The sequence below is a fragment of the Mesoplodon bidens genome, assembly GCF_964165515.1.
Source record: "Mesoplodon bidens genome assembly, chromosome: 10".
Lineage (NCBI taxonomy): Eukaryota > Metazoa > Chordata > Mammalia > Artiodactyla > Ziphiidae > Mesoplodon > Mesoplodon bidens.
The window spans coordinates 52421469-52439068 of NC_138172.1; the positions used below are offsets into that span (position 1 = coordinate 52421469).

Sequence of the window (17600 nt, forward strand, 5' to 3'; positions counted from 1 at the left end):
TCTATCTTCAAGTGATTAAAAATAGTCTCTTTAAATAGAGAAAACTCAATTTCCAAAGAAAGATAACACTTCTAGGTAGTTATGCAATGAAGAGAGAATAAGCTAAGAAAGGGATAATTCTCAGCCAGAAAAAGGGGTTTTGGACAAATTAAGGAGTTTTGGTTTCAGCAAAGGTTGAACTTATTCACCAAAATAATCTAGTAATTGCTCCAGCCAGAACAAAAACTACTCACTAAATGAGATAAAAAGTCACTGAAAGTGGAATAGATTGACAAGGTGTGTCACTATGCCCAGAACATGTTACTGAACAGAAGTATGATTTACAGAAAGCAAGGAGACACAAGTACAAACACTTGTAGGAAACTCAAGAGAGTTGGAAGGCACTGGGGTTGTGTGTGTGTGTGTGTTAGTTACTGAACAAATCTTATTAAGAATAAAGGCTGGGACTTCCCTGGTGGTGCAGTGGTTAAGAATTCGCCTGCCAATGCAGGGGACACAGGTTTGATCCCTGGTCCAGGAAGATCCCACATGCCGCGGAGCAACTAAGCCCATGTGCCACAACTACTGAGGCCACATGCCTAGAGCCTGTGCTCCACAACAAGAGAAGCCACCGCAATGAGAAGCCCGCACACCACAACAAAGAGTAGCCCCCGCCTGGTGCAACTGGAGAAAGCCCACAAGCAGCAACAAATGCAGCCAAAAATTAAAAAAAAAAAAAAAAGAAAAGAATAAAGGCTGATGAAAGGATTTCAAAAAACAGTTGTCTTGGCTTAACAGGAAGTTTGCAGGAGCCTCTTATTCTTTATTTTTTTTAAACTAATTAATTATTTTATTTATTTTTGGACGCACTGGGTCTCCATTGCTGCGTGCAGGGTTTCTCTAGTTGTGGCAAGCGGGGGCTACTCTTCGTTGTGGTGCATGGGCTTCTCATTGTGGTGGCTTCTCTTATAGTGGAGCATGGGCTCTAGGTGCATGGGCTTCAGTAGTTGTGGCACGCAGGCTTAGTAAGTTGTGGCTCTCCGGCTCTACAGAGCAGGCTCAGTAGTTGTGGCACACGGGCTTACTTGCTCTGCGGGATGTGGGATCTTCCTGGACCAGGGATCGAACCCGTGTCCCCTACACTGGCAAGCGGATTCTTAACCACTGTGCCACCAGGGAAGTCCCCAGGAGCCTCTTATTCTAAAAAAAGTTTTCAGGATGAACTTGTACTCAAAGCCCAAATTAATGTCCCCTGCAATAAACTGTCTATGGGGTTGTAGGGCACAAGTACTAGACATCAGCAAACATCATCTTTCCTTTGATTCTGGAGCTCCAGATAAATCATGGTTAATAAGACTAGAGCAATGATGTAATGTGATGACATACACATTTACAAAGACTGAGGCAGTTATGAGAAGAGGCTCAAGAGTCAGAAGGTCTGGTTCAAATCCTGCTTCTCCCCTTCCTAGCTGTAAAAATTAAAATTAGTAGGCCCTCTAAACCTCAGTTTAAAATTGAGATAGGGGACTTCCCTGCTGGTCCACTGGTTAAGAATCAGCCTTCCAGTGCAAGGGAAACGGGTTCGATCCCTGGTCGGGAAACTAAGATCCCACATGCCGAGGGGCAACTAAAACCCCACGCTGCAACTACTGAAGCCGCGTGCTCTGGAGCCTGTGCACCACAACTAGAGAGCCCATGTGCTGCAAGTAGAAAGCCTGTGTGCCGCAAGGAAAGATCCCGCATACTGTAACCAAGATCCTGCATGCCACAACTAAGACCCAATGCAGCCAAATAAATAAATACAATATAAAAAAAAATAGGGCTTCCCTGGTGGCGCAGTGGTTGGGAGTCCGCCTGCCGATGCAGGGGACACGGGTTCGTGCCCCGGTCTGGGAGGATCCCACATGCCGCGGAGCGGTTGGGCCCGTGAGCCATGGCTGTTGGGCCTGCGCGTCCGGAGCCTGTGCTCCGCAACGGGAGAGGCCACAACAGTGAGAGGCCCGCATACAGCAAAAAAATAAAAAAATAAATAAATAAATAAATAAAAATTGAGATAACAAATACCTACCACAAGGGTTGAATGTGAGGATTATATGAGATATGACATAAAAAGCACTTAATATGAAATATGGAATCAAGTAATAACCATTTAATAAATGTTGGCTATTATTCTCCTTTTCATTGATGAATTTTAATAGGGTTGAAAAATTACTTTACTCCTATAAAGTCATGAAGAGCCTGAAGGGGTCTCTTATTTCTAACCATGTCACGTTTTAGGTAATGCTTCCACAGTATGGTGGTACTCTTGAATCCAGGACGGGGGCTCAAAAAGGTCTCAAGACCTTGTACAGCATGAAGCAGTAACTAAAAACACAAACAGAACTGGGTTCATGTAGCTCTTATTACTTAAAAGCTTTGTGTCTTTCGACAATTTATCCAAGCCATCTGTACCTCAGCTTTCCCATCTGTAAAATGAGAAAAAATATAGTAGCTACTTCACAGGACTACTGGGAAGAATAAGTGAGATGTCCTATACGAGGTTCTTAGTTACGTAAGGTCTTGTTACACAGTAAGCACTAAAGGTCTGCTATTAGCCCTCTTGAATATCAAAGGTCTACCCTTGTGATGCTGTTATGCCCAGTGACCAAGGCAAGTCCCAAACCATATATAAATCAGAATATCTTCTATTTGATCAGTTAATCATCTCCTAATCCGGAATGCTAAAACAGTTTGACATTATTATTAATGATCAGATCTTTGCAGTTATAAATAAGATAAAATCTCGGCAGCTACTCTTCTCATATATTTCTATTTTAATTCTTTCTCAAAACTCCAAAGCTCATTCAAATTTTGTGTATTAGCTTATTCTGTTCAAGTTCAAAACCCCATAGAAAGACTTCCCTGGTGGCGCAGTGGTTAAGAATCCGCCTGCCAATGCAGGGGACACGGGTTTGAGCCCTGGTCTGGGAAGATTGCACGTGCCGTGGAGCAACTAAGCCCATGTGCCACAACTACTGAAGCCTGAGCGCCTAGAGCCTGTGCTCTGCAACAAGAGAAGCCACGACAATGAGAAGCCTGTGCACCTCAACAAAGAGTAGCCCCCGCTTGCCTCAACTAGAGAAAGCCTGTGCGCAGCAACAAAGATCCAATGCAGCCAAAAAAAAAAAAAACCAATAGAAAATAAAATCACACAACATACCTTTCATTTCCTGGAATAAGAATTGTATACAAATAAAATTAATACCAACAAATGTTTTATATTAGAAATTATGCTATTAATATCAGATAGGAAGTGAAATTAATTTTACTTAACTAACTTTATTTCACAATCTAGACAGCACCACAATATTTTTATAATGAAATTCATTTATGTATCACCTGATTCTTCAGCTGGTTAAGTGTCTGTCTTAAACTATCTGTTGTTGTCTGGTTACTTTTGAAAAACTCAGCTACTGCTGTATTCAAAATTATTTTATAATCGTCTTTGTTTATATCTTGTAGGCAGGCAAGATGTTGCAGACAGACATCGTAATTTCCAGCCTAAAACAAAAACAAACAAAATTACATACCAACTTTAAGAACTATACATTCATTTCCAAATATATTTCATTGATCTTTACTTAAAAATTCTTACAAAGACAGATATAATTCCCCTAAATATACTAATTAAAGTCACTAGTTGAAGTAAGAGTCATGCCAATTAAGAAACTGTGATATGTCAATTATATCTCAATAAAACTGAAAAAAAAATTGTGGATATTTATTTCCTAAGAATGAAACTCTAACAGTGATACATGTGCATTATATCTACAAGACACACACACACACATATATGGGTATGTAATATACCTATATATAATATATATTATAATTAGATATAATATATATTAGTACATATTGCTAGCAAGGTATAATAGCCAAGGCTAGCCAAGAAAGGTAATATGATTAATTACTCCAAATTTTAATTTCTAGCATACTTGGAATACCCAAGTATCAAGTTCTTCCACTTACATGTATGTAACTTGATAATCAAATAATGTTTTCTTTCATATCGTTTAATGTCAGAGAAGTTAAAGTTTTGACAATGAACTTTTGGGGTTCCATTTTAAAGTACAGTCAAGGAAGAGAACTGAAGAGAGCAGTAAAATGAAAAGACTGACTCACATATTTACAAATCTAAATTTAAGAGACTTAAAAACAACATTATGACAGTTAAAATATGTTTATGGAAACACAAAAATTTGGGAATGGCTCAAATTACTCCCATTCCTTTCACCATATTTAAACTCTATAATTAAAAAAAAATTTTTAAACCTAAACCTACTCTATAAACTTAAAACTCTTGAATTAGTACAGAACAAAAATTATAAATTAAAAAATTCACTGTGAAAATATTCATGCTTGACAGTTACTAAAAATGGAACAGATTAAGAGAAACCACTTCTTACTGTGAAAGCCTGGAAAGCACTGGTGGACAACTCCTTCTCTTGATCAGTGATCCCAGAGGACTGACCTGTCCCTTCATGTTTCTCTGATCCCTGATCTGCAAACACACAAGTTTTATAGTTCTTTAGAAATAACAGTAATGCAGTGAATGTGTCCCTAGTTTTCTTCTTAATTGTCTTCTTCCTAATGAAGTTGCCAAAGTTAGACCTCTCTCAACCACAATGGCTATTAGTGTCATAAGTGAGGAAGAAGCCATTCCTTCGAAAACTTAAGAAATGTTTCCTTTTGCTGTGGAAATCCTTATGTAAGGATTACAGCTCTGTCCGTCAGGTCATTCAGGCTGAGAATATTGTGTTCTCTTAAAAATATTAGATCTGTCCCCCAGCCATATACCAAAAATCCTACATATTCAAGAAAATATGCCAGGCCCTGCAGACACAAGGAGATTATAAATACATATACAATGCCTTCAAAAAGTTTATAATCCAGTTGGAACACAGCAACATTTAACAATGAGAAAACTACATTGATAAGAACTCATAGGTAATTTCCAGGCAAAGAAATCCAAAAGCCAAGATTAATACATTTAAAAAGCTTCCTTGGGACTTCCCTGGTGGTCCAGTGGTTAAGAAACTGCCTTCCAATGCAGGGAACATGGGTTCAATCCCTGGTTGGGGAACTAAGATCTCACATGCCGCAGGGCAACTAAGCCCGCACCCCACAACTAGAGAGCCCATACGCTGCAACTACTGAACCCACACGCTCTGGAGCCCGTGTGCCACAACTAGAGAAGCCTGCATGCCACAACTAGAGAGAAGCCCATGCGCCCAACGAAGAGCCCGTGCACCATGATGAAAAGATCCTGTGTGCTGCAACTAACACCCGACACAGCCAAAAAAAAATTTTTTTTTAAAAGCTTCCTTAACAGAACTGTCAATGTACATTCTAATATTCACAATTTCTACCCAATTTACTCTTTTAAAAATTAGATTTTTTAAGTTTAAAAAATAAACATAAAAATCTCAGCTGAACCAAGTCTTAAAACTACTCAAGGACAACACCTGTTGGGTCTGAGCGTAAACTGGTTAAGACCTCCTGGTGAGGAATTGCCAATACCTGTCTATATAAATAGCCTTGACCAAACAATCCCACTTCTAGGTATTCACTCTACAAATACACAAAGATGCTCACTGCAGCACTATTTATAAAAGTGAATGTCTAGAAATAACACAACTAGAGATATCCTTAAATATCCCTCAGTTAAGAAATTGCTAACTATATATTCCAATTTTAAAAAAATTGCTAACTGAAGCATGGTATAGGAATACAATGGCACACTAAACAACTGTTAAAGAAGTTGAGCCTACATGTGTTGACATGGAAAAATATCTTCAACATCTTAAAGGAACAGATTGCAAACAGTTTTTTTTTTAATTAATTAATTTTTGGCTGCATTGGGTCTTCGTTGCTGCAGGCAGGCTTTCTCTAGTTGCGGGAAGTGGGGGCTACCCTTCATTGCGGTGTGCGGGCTTCTCATTGCAGTAGCTTCTCTTGTTGTGGGGCATGGACTCTAGGAGCGTGGGCTCAGTAGTTGTGGCTAGCGGGCTCAATAGCTGTGGTGCACGGGTTTAGTTGCTCCGCGGCATGTGGGATCTTCCCGGACCAGGGATCGAACCCGTGTCCCCTGCATTGGCAGGTAGATTCCTTCCTTCCTTCCTTATTTATTTATTTTTGGCTGAGTTGGGTCTTTGTTGCTGCGCACGGGCTTTCTCTAGTTGTGGTGAGCGTGGGCTACTCTTCATTGAGGTGCGCGGGCTTCTCATTGCAGTGGCTTCTCTTGCTGTGGAGCACAGGCTGTAGGCGTGAGGGCTTCAGTAGTTGAGGCTCACGGACTCTAGAGCGCAGCTCAGTAGTTGTGGCGCACAGGCTTAGTTGCTCCGCGGCATGTGGGATCTTCCTAGACCAGGGCTCGAAGCCGTGTCCCCTGCATTGGCAGGCAGACTCTTAACCACTGCGCCACCAGGGAAGCCCGGCAGGTGGATTCTTAACCACTGCGCCACCAGGGAAGTCCTGCAAACAGTATTATACAACTGAACTTCATGTTTTGTAAAGATATATACATAGATATGTACTTCTGAATATGTACAGAATAAACTTTGGAAGGATATACATCAAACTCGGTGATTACCTTCAGGGAGTGGGATGGAAGAGGGAGAGATTTTACTTCCCTTCCTATTCTTCTCAATCGTGAAACTGAGCAGGACCCTGTCTGTGGGGCCCTCCTGAATAGAAAAACCCTTCCAAACACCCCTCCCACCCCATTTTCTTCTTTGCAGAAAAAAGCTTCAGGCTCCTAGACCTTTCCTGAGTACCAAAGAGCAGATTCAAACAGTAATTAGAGAAGGGAGGGAATGCAGAAACAAAGGTGGAGCAGTCAAGAAACAATAGTGCAGAGTACTGGTTCCTCCTCAAGGAATATATATAACACATCTCTTGAGTTCTTCTGCAGGAACTAAGGCCCCCACACAGGTGGAGGATAGTAACTTCAGGCTGAGCACAAGATTCCTGGACACCACCTTGTTACCTCACTACCAACCAATCAGAAGAAAGCCACACACCCTGCAGCCCTCACCCCAAATTTTGCCTATTAAAAACTTTTTTCCAAAAACCATCAGGGAGTTTGGGTTTTTTAAATACAAGCCACCCAATCTCCTTGCTTGGCCCTGCAGTAAACCTTTCCCTGCTCCAAACTCTGACATTTCGGTTTGTTTGGCCTCACTGTGCTTCAGGCACATAAACTTGCATTTGACAACACTTGTTTAAATTTTTATAATTTACATGGGTTACTTTTTTTTTTTAAGTTTTAGTTTTAAATGCCTGCCTAAAACTAATACAAGGTTTTAGAATTCAGATAAGGGGTTACCTCCAGGAGTCTAGTGACTGCAAGATGCATGGGGTGGAGAGTGGGGGGTGCTTCTGGGTGTGTGAGAATTCATTAAACTGTATGTACACTTATGATGTGAGCATTTTTTGATAACTGCCTAGAAACCTGTTTTCCAGGATCATTTCAACGAATGAGCCCTCAGTAGAGCTGACTTTGGGAAGCCCTGGCCTGGCACATATAAGCAGTAAGCAAAGACCCCCAATTTCCCTCTGTCAAGATGACATCATGGTATAATGAAAACATACGTCTTGGAATCAGTCACATCTTCAGTCTGGTCTCCCCTTGACCATCTAACTCTCTTAACTAAATATGAGCTTCCTTCCCCCTTTCCTTTGACAGAACAACTAAGGATTCCATTGTGTTTTTTTGTTTGTTTTTTTAAATAAAATACTTATTTCTGCACTTTAAACATACAAATAAACAATGAAATTAGATTTAGTGTGAACAGCTCCACAGATCACTGCAAAACCCCTATTATTACAATACTCTTGAGAACCACCACTTACACTTAAAAACAAAATATAACTTGTGCTTAAATGAGCTTATCTAAGACAGATCTGCCGTACAAAAAAAACGGTATTCTGGTATTTGGGGTTTTTTGGGGTGTTTTTGTTTTTTTAGAGGTAAATTTTATTCACAGTGGGTTTTTTAAATATTTTATTTATTTATTTATTTATTTTTATTTTTGCCTGCGTTGGGTCTCAGTTGCAGCATGCGAGATCTTTATTGTGGCATGTGGGATCTTTTCACTGCAGCACGTGAGCTCCTCTCTAGTTGTGGTGTGCGGGTTTTCTCTTCTCTAGTTGTGGTGCACGGCCTCTAGGGTGCATGAGCTCTGTAGTTGTGGCGCACGGGCTCCAGAGCATGAGCGCTCTGTAGTTTGAGGCATGCAGGCTCTCTGGTTGAGGTGTGCAAGCTCAGTAGTTACGGCGCATGGGCTTAGTTGCCCCGCAGCATGTGGGATCTTAGTTCCCTGACCAGGGATGAAACCTGCGTCCCTTGCGTTGCAGGACGGATTCTTTACCACTGGACCACCAGTGAAGTCCCTGGCATTGGGGTTTATTAGAAGTGTTACCTCTGATAATTAAAGTTAGATAAATCAGTATTTCATTTCCACTTTTGCATACAAATAAATAAGAATTGATTCGTAACAGGGAGGACAAAAACTAATAGTTTAATAGTTTAAACCAGTGAGAGAGCTCATTGGTTTAAGAGGACCCTGTCAAACAGCTTTTTCTTTAGAAAGCCAATAACAGTGAGTTACTGTTAACAGAACTGTTTACACAATACACTTGCTTTGCAAAACTTTCAGGTGCTCGATAACAGTAAGGACCATTTTCTTTAAAATGTGTAAAAATGGGGACACAGGATTTCAGGACCCCAGAAAGCCAGGTATGAGTTTAGATTGAGACAGAACCTCAACTCTAGGTATATTCACCGTAAAATTTTAACAATGAACGTAAATTCTTTGAAATTTTTTAGGAAACCTAAAGAGTTTAAAAACTTTATCTCCCCTCATAAAGAAGTACACTAAATTTAGACCAAATGCCCAAAATTCTTAGTTTGCCATCAGGTTATCTCCATAGCTTCTTCTAAAATATAGCCTCTCTAAATTAGATGACATTCTTTAATGGGCCTTCTTGGCCCAACTGTCATTTATAAATTGTGATTATAAATACAAGGCAGAGGGAAACACCCAACAATTCACCAAGGCGCTGAAGAGTTTAAGCTTCTGCTTTCCACCAGAAGCAGATTGGCTTATGTGGCCACTGCTATCATTATTCTCTAGGAACTGTAAAAGTCTCCTAAAAACTTCCAAATAAGGAAAGAAGCCAACTTTAATAAGCTAGACTCTAAGGATGAGCTAGACTCTAAGAGTCTCTGAAATAGACATTTTAGAGAACTGAGCTCAGTAAACAGCCTTTTACATGTTAACCAGCTATTATTTTACCTACATTCTTTTACTTCAAGATAAAACTAGGGGAAAAAAACCCCACTCCAATAGGATTACTTTTCCTATTTTCCTTATCTTTCTGCACTTTTCAAGTTTTCTGCAAGGAACAGGTATTATTTTCACAATCAGTCTTTAAAACATTCATTTTCTTGGTAACTACTGACTTCTTACCAGAAAGAGGCTGCACATAATTCCACAACGTGTCTTTATTTGTCCAAAAATAGTCTCTATTGCCAACTGAAAGAGTATATGACCATTCATCCATAAGCCTGACCTTCCTTCTACTCTGGCCTAATGAACAGGGCTGACCATCTAGGCGAACAGAGCTCTTCGGCGCACAGACCTTGACGCTTTTTAAGCCAACAGGCTTCATTTCTAACCAAACAATTAGGTTTAAACTAAGTAGAAAAGAAACACACTGCTTTTCCAAAACTGGAAAAAGTCAGTTAATGGAAAGCCCAGACACATTCCAACACAGAATGTTAACAATTCAAATTTGATTGGAGGGGCTTCCCTGGTGGCAGTGGTTAAGAATCCACCTGCCAATGCGGGGGACATGGGTTTGAGCCCTGGTCCGGGAAGATCTCATGTGCTGGGGAGCAACTAGGCCCGTGCGTCACAACTACTGAGCCTGCGCTCTAGAGCCTGTGAGCCACGACTACTGAGCCCGTGAGCCACGACTACTGAGCCTGTGAGCCACAACTACTGAAGCCCACGCGCCTACAGCCCATGCTCCACAACAAGAGAAGCCATTGCAATGAGAAGCCCACACACCACAATGAAGAGTAGCCCCCTCTTGCTGCAACTAGAGAAAGCCCATGCACAGCAAGGAAGACCCAACACAGCCAAAAATAAATAAATAAAACAAATAAATTTATTAAAAAAAAATCTGATTGGAGGATCTTCCACACAAGCTACACTTTTCAAAATACAGCTCCAATGATGTTCAAGAAAAGAAAAATTTCCCCAAAGTAACAGAAATGCAGGCCTAAGGAAATCTACTGCTACTCTCGCAAAATAGTGTTGATGCCTTTGTGAAGGAAAAGTTTAAATGAGGATGCCATTTCAAAGAAAAAGAATTCAGGTTTACTAAAGCCACCATCCAGCTAAGGTTCACACACCTCACGTGTGGTTTTCTATCACATGACCAAGTACACCTGCCTTAGCAAAGCCCTACATACGATGGCCGATTTCTCCACAGCTCAGAGGACTAACATGTGACCAGCAATGCTATAGACTTGAGCACCCTGTCCAGCAGTGCAGAAACAAAGAACAGAATACCAAACTTCAAGAATATCAGCACACTTTGGGAAAGACAGGCAAAGCAGAACGCTACCAGTGCTGATGACTGTTTTTATTTTCATATCTGAGAGTAGTTTTTATGCATGGAGAAGAGATTTACTCTAGTTTTCAAATATTAACACTTATTAATTTACAAGTTCAAAATGACTAGATTTTCCTCAAACTTTTACATTCAATGTTGACATCTTACTCTATCTGGAGTTTTCATTTTAAAGGGCTGTGATGAATGTTTGATTTCACTTACACCTTCAAACAAAATTATAACTACCTTAAATAATTTAATATATTCCATTTTAACTACAACCTTAAAACTTTTTTTTTTTTTTTTTGCGGTACACGGGCCTCTCACTGTTGCGGCCTCTCCCGCTGCGGAGCACAGGCTCCGGACGCGCAGGCTCAGCAGCCATGGCTCACGGGCCCAGCCGCTCCACGGCATGTGGGATCCTCCCGGACCGGGGCACAAACCTGTGTCCCCTGCATCGGCAGGCGGACTCTCAACCACTGCGCCACCAGGGAAGCCCCTTCCTACCATTTTTACAGTCATCCTGGCTCAAAATTTCAAAGCCATCTTCAAGTACTCTTCTCCCGATTTCATATTACTCATCTGGTCTTGTCTTTCCCATATTCATAATGTCATCAACCTTTTCCTATTAAGCCTACTACTGCCATCCTCATAGTCCAAATTCTCAGATAAATTCAAATCTAGGATTTTGCATCCTAACTCCAGCCACTTTCTCCTTTCAAATAACTATCAAAAGTAAAGTCAAATAAATCACCCTAAAATATTGCTGGTGTTTCACACCACTTTTATGTTACATAGGGACACGAACCTTGGAACTTTCAACTGCCCCTTCAATGTTTATCTTTGAATCACAAAGGGAGGATGGGATCAGGGCGGATGGGAACCCCCTCCCTTTATGATTTGGTTGAAATACAAATCAGGGTGTGAGAACTGCTGGCTGATCAATCACTAAGAAGCCACGTAACCTAGAAGCACAGGTAAATTAATTCTCCAGGAGGTGAGTCTTGACCAACTGGAAACAGGAAATGGGAGAAAGCTGGACAAATAAATCATCCCTTCTTTCTCTCTCATATGGACTATTCTGAAGTGTAATTTCTCCTCGAAAACCTTACAGAAAAGTCCCATATGCAAATGACCTGCTACGTCTCTTCACAGGTCACGGTGGAACAGTAGCTAGGGCTGTAGTGTAGTTCATCTTCCTTTGCCTTCCTTCTCTCCCTCACCTTCACTATCCTGGGCTTGCACCTTCCAAAAAGTGAACACCTTAATCGAGTTCTGCTTCCCAGAGGATGTGGGCTAAAACATACACCTCACCTCAGCTGATCCTCACAAGCTGTAACCTGGGGAGGTAAATAAATTAGAAAGCTATTAGGAATAAATAAGAAGATTATTAGGACCCCCATTTTACAAGTGAAGAAACTGAGGCTTAACTCAGAACCTTTCCCAAGGAGCAAGGACACTGTTCAAATGTCACCTCGAAGAGAGCCCTTCCTTCTCTAACCAATCCACTCAAAGTAGGGTCCCTGCTCTCAGTTATCCTCTATCCTTTTACTCGTTTTTTCTTTTCTTCACAATATTTATCACAGCTTGAAGTCTGAATTACTTCTTACTTTGTTTACGTTTATCTGCCTTTCATACTACATTACAAGCTCCTCATGGACAGAGACTTCGCAGTGTCTGGCAGAGCAGGCTATTGGTGAATATTTAATGGATAAATTAATATCACAACATTAGCTGGTCTCAGCTAGTTTCTGAGCTTCTAGTCTTGTTTCATTTAAATCCATCCTTGGACTTCCCTGGTGGTCCAGTGGTTAAGACTACACGCTTTCACTGCAGGGGGCACAGGTTTGATCCCTGATGGAGGAACTAAGATCTAAAGGCCAAGAGGTGAGGCCAAAAAAAAAAAAAAAAATCCATTCTCTACCACAGTCAGTGTGATCAGGTCACTTACCTTCTTAAGTCCTTTCATGGGCCTCTTTCTTACCTAATGAAGAACAAGCTCCATGAAAAGGGTCTTGGGCTCAGGAGCTTGGAGTTGAAGCAGCATATAAACTAGATTTTGAATGAGAAGCATGTTCACCAGATACAGAAGAGAAAGAAGGGCGTTACCGCTCAGAAACTCAAAAGAACATGATACTTTCTAAGAATCATTTCTGGTGTGAAGAGCTAGATGTGATGATATAGAAGTATCAGATGGAAAAAGACTGTGAAGAGCCTCACAAATGACATTAAGGAGTGAGGCTCTGATGCACAAAAAATGGCACAGTCTTAGGAAGTTTATAGGCAAGGAATGGTATGATCTAAATAGTGTTTTAGAAATAAAGTGAAAATGCAGCAGTGAGAATGGACTGGATAGGAAGAGACAAAACCATTCAGAAGGATGCTCAATGTGAAACAGACCACATCAAGAGATAAAGGCCAGATGTATACGTATAGCTGATTCACTTTGCTGTACAGCAGAAACTAACACAACATTGTAAAGCAACTATACTCCAATAAAAAAAAAAAGAGAGAGATAAAGGCCAGAACAACAGCACTTGAAATGGGGATGGAGAGGAGGAGTGGAGAGATTCATGGGGGCCACACTAAACACGCATCTACTTAATACAAATTCCACCTTATTATCTAGGTAGGAAATTTCCTACATTGTGGCCTATAAGCATAAACCAATCAAAGAAATAGGCCCCAAATCACTCTGGACCTTATTCTTCTACTACATATATTACATAGCTCTTCCCAAATGGGAGTGCCACTATAATAGGGCTGACTCTAACAGACTGAATAGCAGGTCTTCAAAAGCAGGGAGTGTATCATATCCATTTCTTTAATATCCAAGGCAGTGCCTGGCACTCAATTTTTATGAACGAATGAATAAGTAGAAGAATGCTTTATGACTGAGGTAGGACTTGAAAATGACATAGGTTTTAGGCCTAAAAAGGTCATTCCAGGCAAGTGCAATGGTATGGGTGAATAGAAATGGTAAACCTGGGGGAGAGACAATGTCGTAAACTAAGATGGAATATGTTGGTCCTCTTGGTCCAGCCTTGGATAGGCCATGCTTATTCCCTGCCTGGAACTTTCTCCCACCCATCCCTCCTCATTCAGTATGGCTCACCCCTTCATTTCATTGGGGTGTCTGCTCAAATATCACCTCACCAGAGGCTTTCCCTGACTAGTCTACCTAAAATTCTCTAGCGCCCTCTAAAGGTTTAGCCTCACTTTCTAAACCTTTTCTCTTGTTTTTCTTCTTAGTAAGATTACTGACGAGATGCTCTGACAATTTCATTCATCTGTACCTGTATTAGGCTTGGCTCACTTTAATTTCAAATCAAGTTCGTCAGTTATTGAGATCAGGACCTAATAAAAAGCTTAGAGCACATTGAGATTTTCTTTTCCTTTTTTAAAAAAATTAATTTTACTGTAAAAAGTCTAACTGTTGACCACTTCTAAGCTCTGTCATTTAAGTTCCTTCCAACAAAACCTGGATGGATGCCAGAGAGAACATTATTTTCTTACAGGAAATATACGCCAGACCGTCCCAGAGTAGGCAGGAAAGAATTTTATATTCCTCAATGGAGAAGATTCTAGGAATGGAGCAGTAATCCATAAAGAAAATCGTCGAGATTAAACTTGAGGGGAAAAGAGGTTCGAAACGCAAGATATTATAGAGAGCACAGCTCGAAGTGATACACGATAATGTTATGCCTATTTCAATAAGTTGTTTTTACAAAGCTAATTACACAAGACGTCGCTGACCACAGGCAGGCTGATGTGGCCGAAATCACCCAGATGAGTCCTAGCCCGAGCCGGGGGCATCAAGGTAGCCGCATCTCCGGGGTGAACTTTCCTTGCTCTGCCTTCCTCAGTGGGAAGTCGAAAAGTCTGTGAAGCGGCCACCTAGATTTAAGCTTTTTAAACCAGAGATATTCCGGAGAGGCGGGCAAAGGCGGCCAGAAGCAGCTTCATACTGCACTTGGTATGAAACTATCGGGCCTTGGGCCCAAAGACTCACAGTAGCGACGGCCGAGGGAGGGGATGGGGGAGAGAAATGCACGCCCCAATTAGAGTCTCCCCGGAGTCCCCACCCCTCGTCCCCACCCGGGGCCCCGCCACCGCAGCATAGGGTCTGCCCGCTCCCGCGGGTCCCGCCGCCCCAGCGCGCGAGGCGCGGGCGCCTCACCTGCAGGCTTGTCTGCGGCCATCTTCCCGCCTCGGCTCGGGTCCTTCCCCGCAGGTGGCGTGGCCTCCACTCCAGCTGCCCGGCTGACCGCTATCCTGGACCTCGGAGGACTACCCTGAGCCCACCCCGGCTCCGGGCCCCTGGGTTAAGGCCTGGGGAGTGGGCAGACGGCGGGCTGAGGAAGTGACGAAGACTAGTTTGCGTAGTCTAGCAACAGCAGCAGCGTCTCCGCCCCGGGCGGCGCCACTACTTCCAGCCATGCACGGTTTCCGTCCTGCCGCGTCCCCTGACACACTACTTCCGGGGGCCGCGGCCGGCGTGGGAACTGCAGCTGGCCCCGCCCCACGCTGGCGTCCCCGGCGGACCGCCCCCTGCGGCGTGAGCGCGCGCGCCCGGCCGGACGTGCGCTCACCCGCGCGTCTGCGCGTGTGTTGGGTGGGCTGAGTGGAGTTGCGCCGTGTGCTTATCCTGGTTAGAATTCTCGAGTATCCGAGCTCTTGTCCCTCATTTTACATAAAACCACAGTAACTACACCTGACATCTATGTGGTAAGCATTGAGCCTTGCACTTGGCTTGTACACTTTTTTTTTTTTTTTGCCGTGTGTGGGCCTCTCACTGTTGTGGCCTCTCCCGTTGCGGAGCACAGGCTCCGGACGCGCAGGTTCAGCGGCCACGGCTCGCGGGCCCAGCTGCTCCGCAGCATGTGGGATCTTCCCGGACCGGGGCACGAACCCGTGTCCCCTGCATCGGCAGGCGGACTCTCAACCACTGCGCCACCAGGGAAGCCCTGGCTGGTACACTTTTAATGATTTCCCACAGCTCTGTGAGAAGGCACAGTTGGAATTCCCCGTTTGAAAACAAAACGAAACGTTTTATTTTAGAGGTTTTAGATTTACAGGCAAATTGCAAAATGATACATGGAGCTCTTGTATACTCTTCACCTAGTTCCTCCTGTTGTGATCATCTTGAATAATTATTACATTACTGTGGTACATCCGTCACATCTAAGAAACAACTTTGGTTGGTACATTACTATTAACTAAATTCAACATTTAAAAAATGAAAAAAACTTTTTTCAGTCAATGTCGCTTTTCTGTTCCAGCATCTTGTCCAAGGTACCACATTAAATTATTCATGTCTCCTTAGGCTTTTTTTTTTTTTTTTTTTTTTTTTTTTTTGCGCCCTGCTGCGCCGCTTGCAGAATCGCAGAATCTTAGCTCTCCGACCAGGGATCGAACCTGGGCCAGCATCCAAGTCCTAACCACTGGACCGCTAGGGAATTCCCTCCTTAGGCTATTCTAGTCTGTAATCACTCCTCAGATTTTCCTTGTTCCTGATGACTTTAACAGCTTTGAAGAATACTGGTCAAGATTTTTGAAGAATGGACCTGGATTTGGGTGTATCCAGTGTTTTTCATGGTTAGACTAGGGTTACAGGTTTTTAGGAGAAAGACCACATAGGTGACTTGCCATTCTCATCACATCAAATCAAGAGTACGAGCTAACAGAATGACTTAGTGATGATGTTGACCTTGATCACCTGGCTCAGGTAGTGTTTGCCAAGCTTCTCTGCTCTTAAGTCACCTCCACACACTACTCTTTGGAATCATTAAATGTAGCTCACAGTCGAATGGTGGGGGGTGTTAAGCTCTGCCTCCTGCCATGGGGAGTCTGTGCATAAATTATCTTCTCTAAGGGAGATTCGTCTCTTCTCCATTTAGTTACTTATTCAATTATATATTTATGTCCTTATGGACTCATGGATGTTTATTTATTTATTTTTTTAAATTGAAGTATAGTTGATTTACAATGTTGTGTTAGTTTCTGGTGTACAGAAAAGTGATTCAGTTATCCATATATTTATTCTTTTTCATATTCTTTTCCATTATGGTTTATTACATGATGTTGAATATAGTTCCCTGTACTATACAGTAGGGCCTTGCTGTTTATCTATTTTATACATAATAGTTTGTATCTGCTAATCCCAAACTCCTAATTTATCCCTCCTCTGCTATCCCCTTTGGTAACCATAACTTTGTTTTCTATGTCTGTGTGTATGTTTCTGTTTTGTAAATAACTTCATTTATGTCATATTTTAGATTCCACATATAAGTGATATCATATGATATTTGTCTTTCTCTGACTCACTTCACTTAGTATGACAATCTCTAGGTCCATCCTTGTTGCTGCAAATGGCATTATTTCATTCTTTTTATGGCTGAATATTATTCCATCACATATATACACCACATCTTCTTTACATGGACATTTATTTTATATTGTGGTTATAATCCAATACTACATTATTTTCTTGCTCAAATTGTTTCAGCTTTGCTAATTGGGAACCTTTTCAGGTTTGCTCCTATGTCCCTTTGACATGGTTGCTCGTGTTTTTAAAAAACCTTCTAAAAAATTCATATTAACATATACACAGAAAATGCACAAAGCATAAGCACAGTTTTTTGAATTTTCATCAACTAAACATATCCACATAACTAGCACCCAGAGGAAGGACAACACATTACCTGCATGCAGAAGGCCCCTTCATGTCTCCTCCCATCCCTGCACAAGGGTAGTTACTAACCGATGGCTAACACCATTGGATTGAGTTTTAAACTCAATAAAAATGGATCACAATATATTTTCTTTAGAGTCTAGCTTCTTTTGCTCAACCTTACAAGATTCATCCATGTCACTGAGTGAAATTAGTTTCTCATTGTTATGTAATGTTCCATTATGAGAATGTACCGTAATTTGTGTATTCATTTTATTGT

General features: G+C 41.8%; 1 protein-coding gene across 2 annotated transcripts in view; it reads right to left on the reverse strand.

Moving 5' to 3' along the window:
- The window catches only part of CNOT10 (CCR4-NOT transcription complex subunit 10), a 64809-nt gene extending 49701 nt beyond the window's left edge, over nt 1-15108 (reverse strand). For both annotated transcript variants that reach the window (XM_081247302.1, XM_081247301.1), the window contains exons 1-3: nt 14828-15108; nt 4428-4522; nt 3358-3519 (exon numbers count right to left, since the gene is read on the reverse strand). In XM_081247302.1, coding sequence (XP_081103428.1) covers nt 3358-3519; nt 4428-4522; nt 14828-14849 — 279 coding nt within the window. In that variant the 5' untranslated portion in view covers nt 14850-15108. The remainder of the gene's footprint in view (nt 1-3357; nt 3520-4427; nt 4523-14827) is intronic.
- Nucleotides 15109-17600: the final 2492 nt, after the last annotated feature.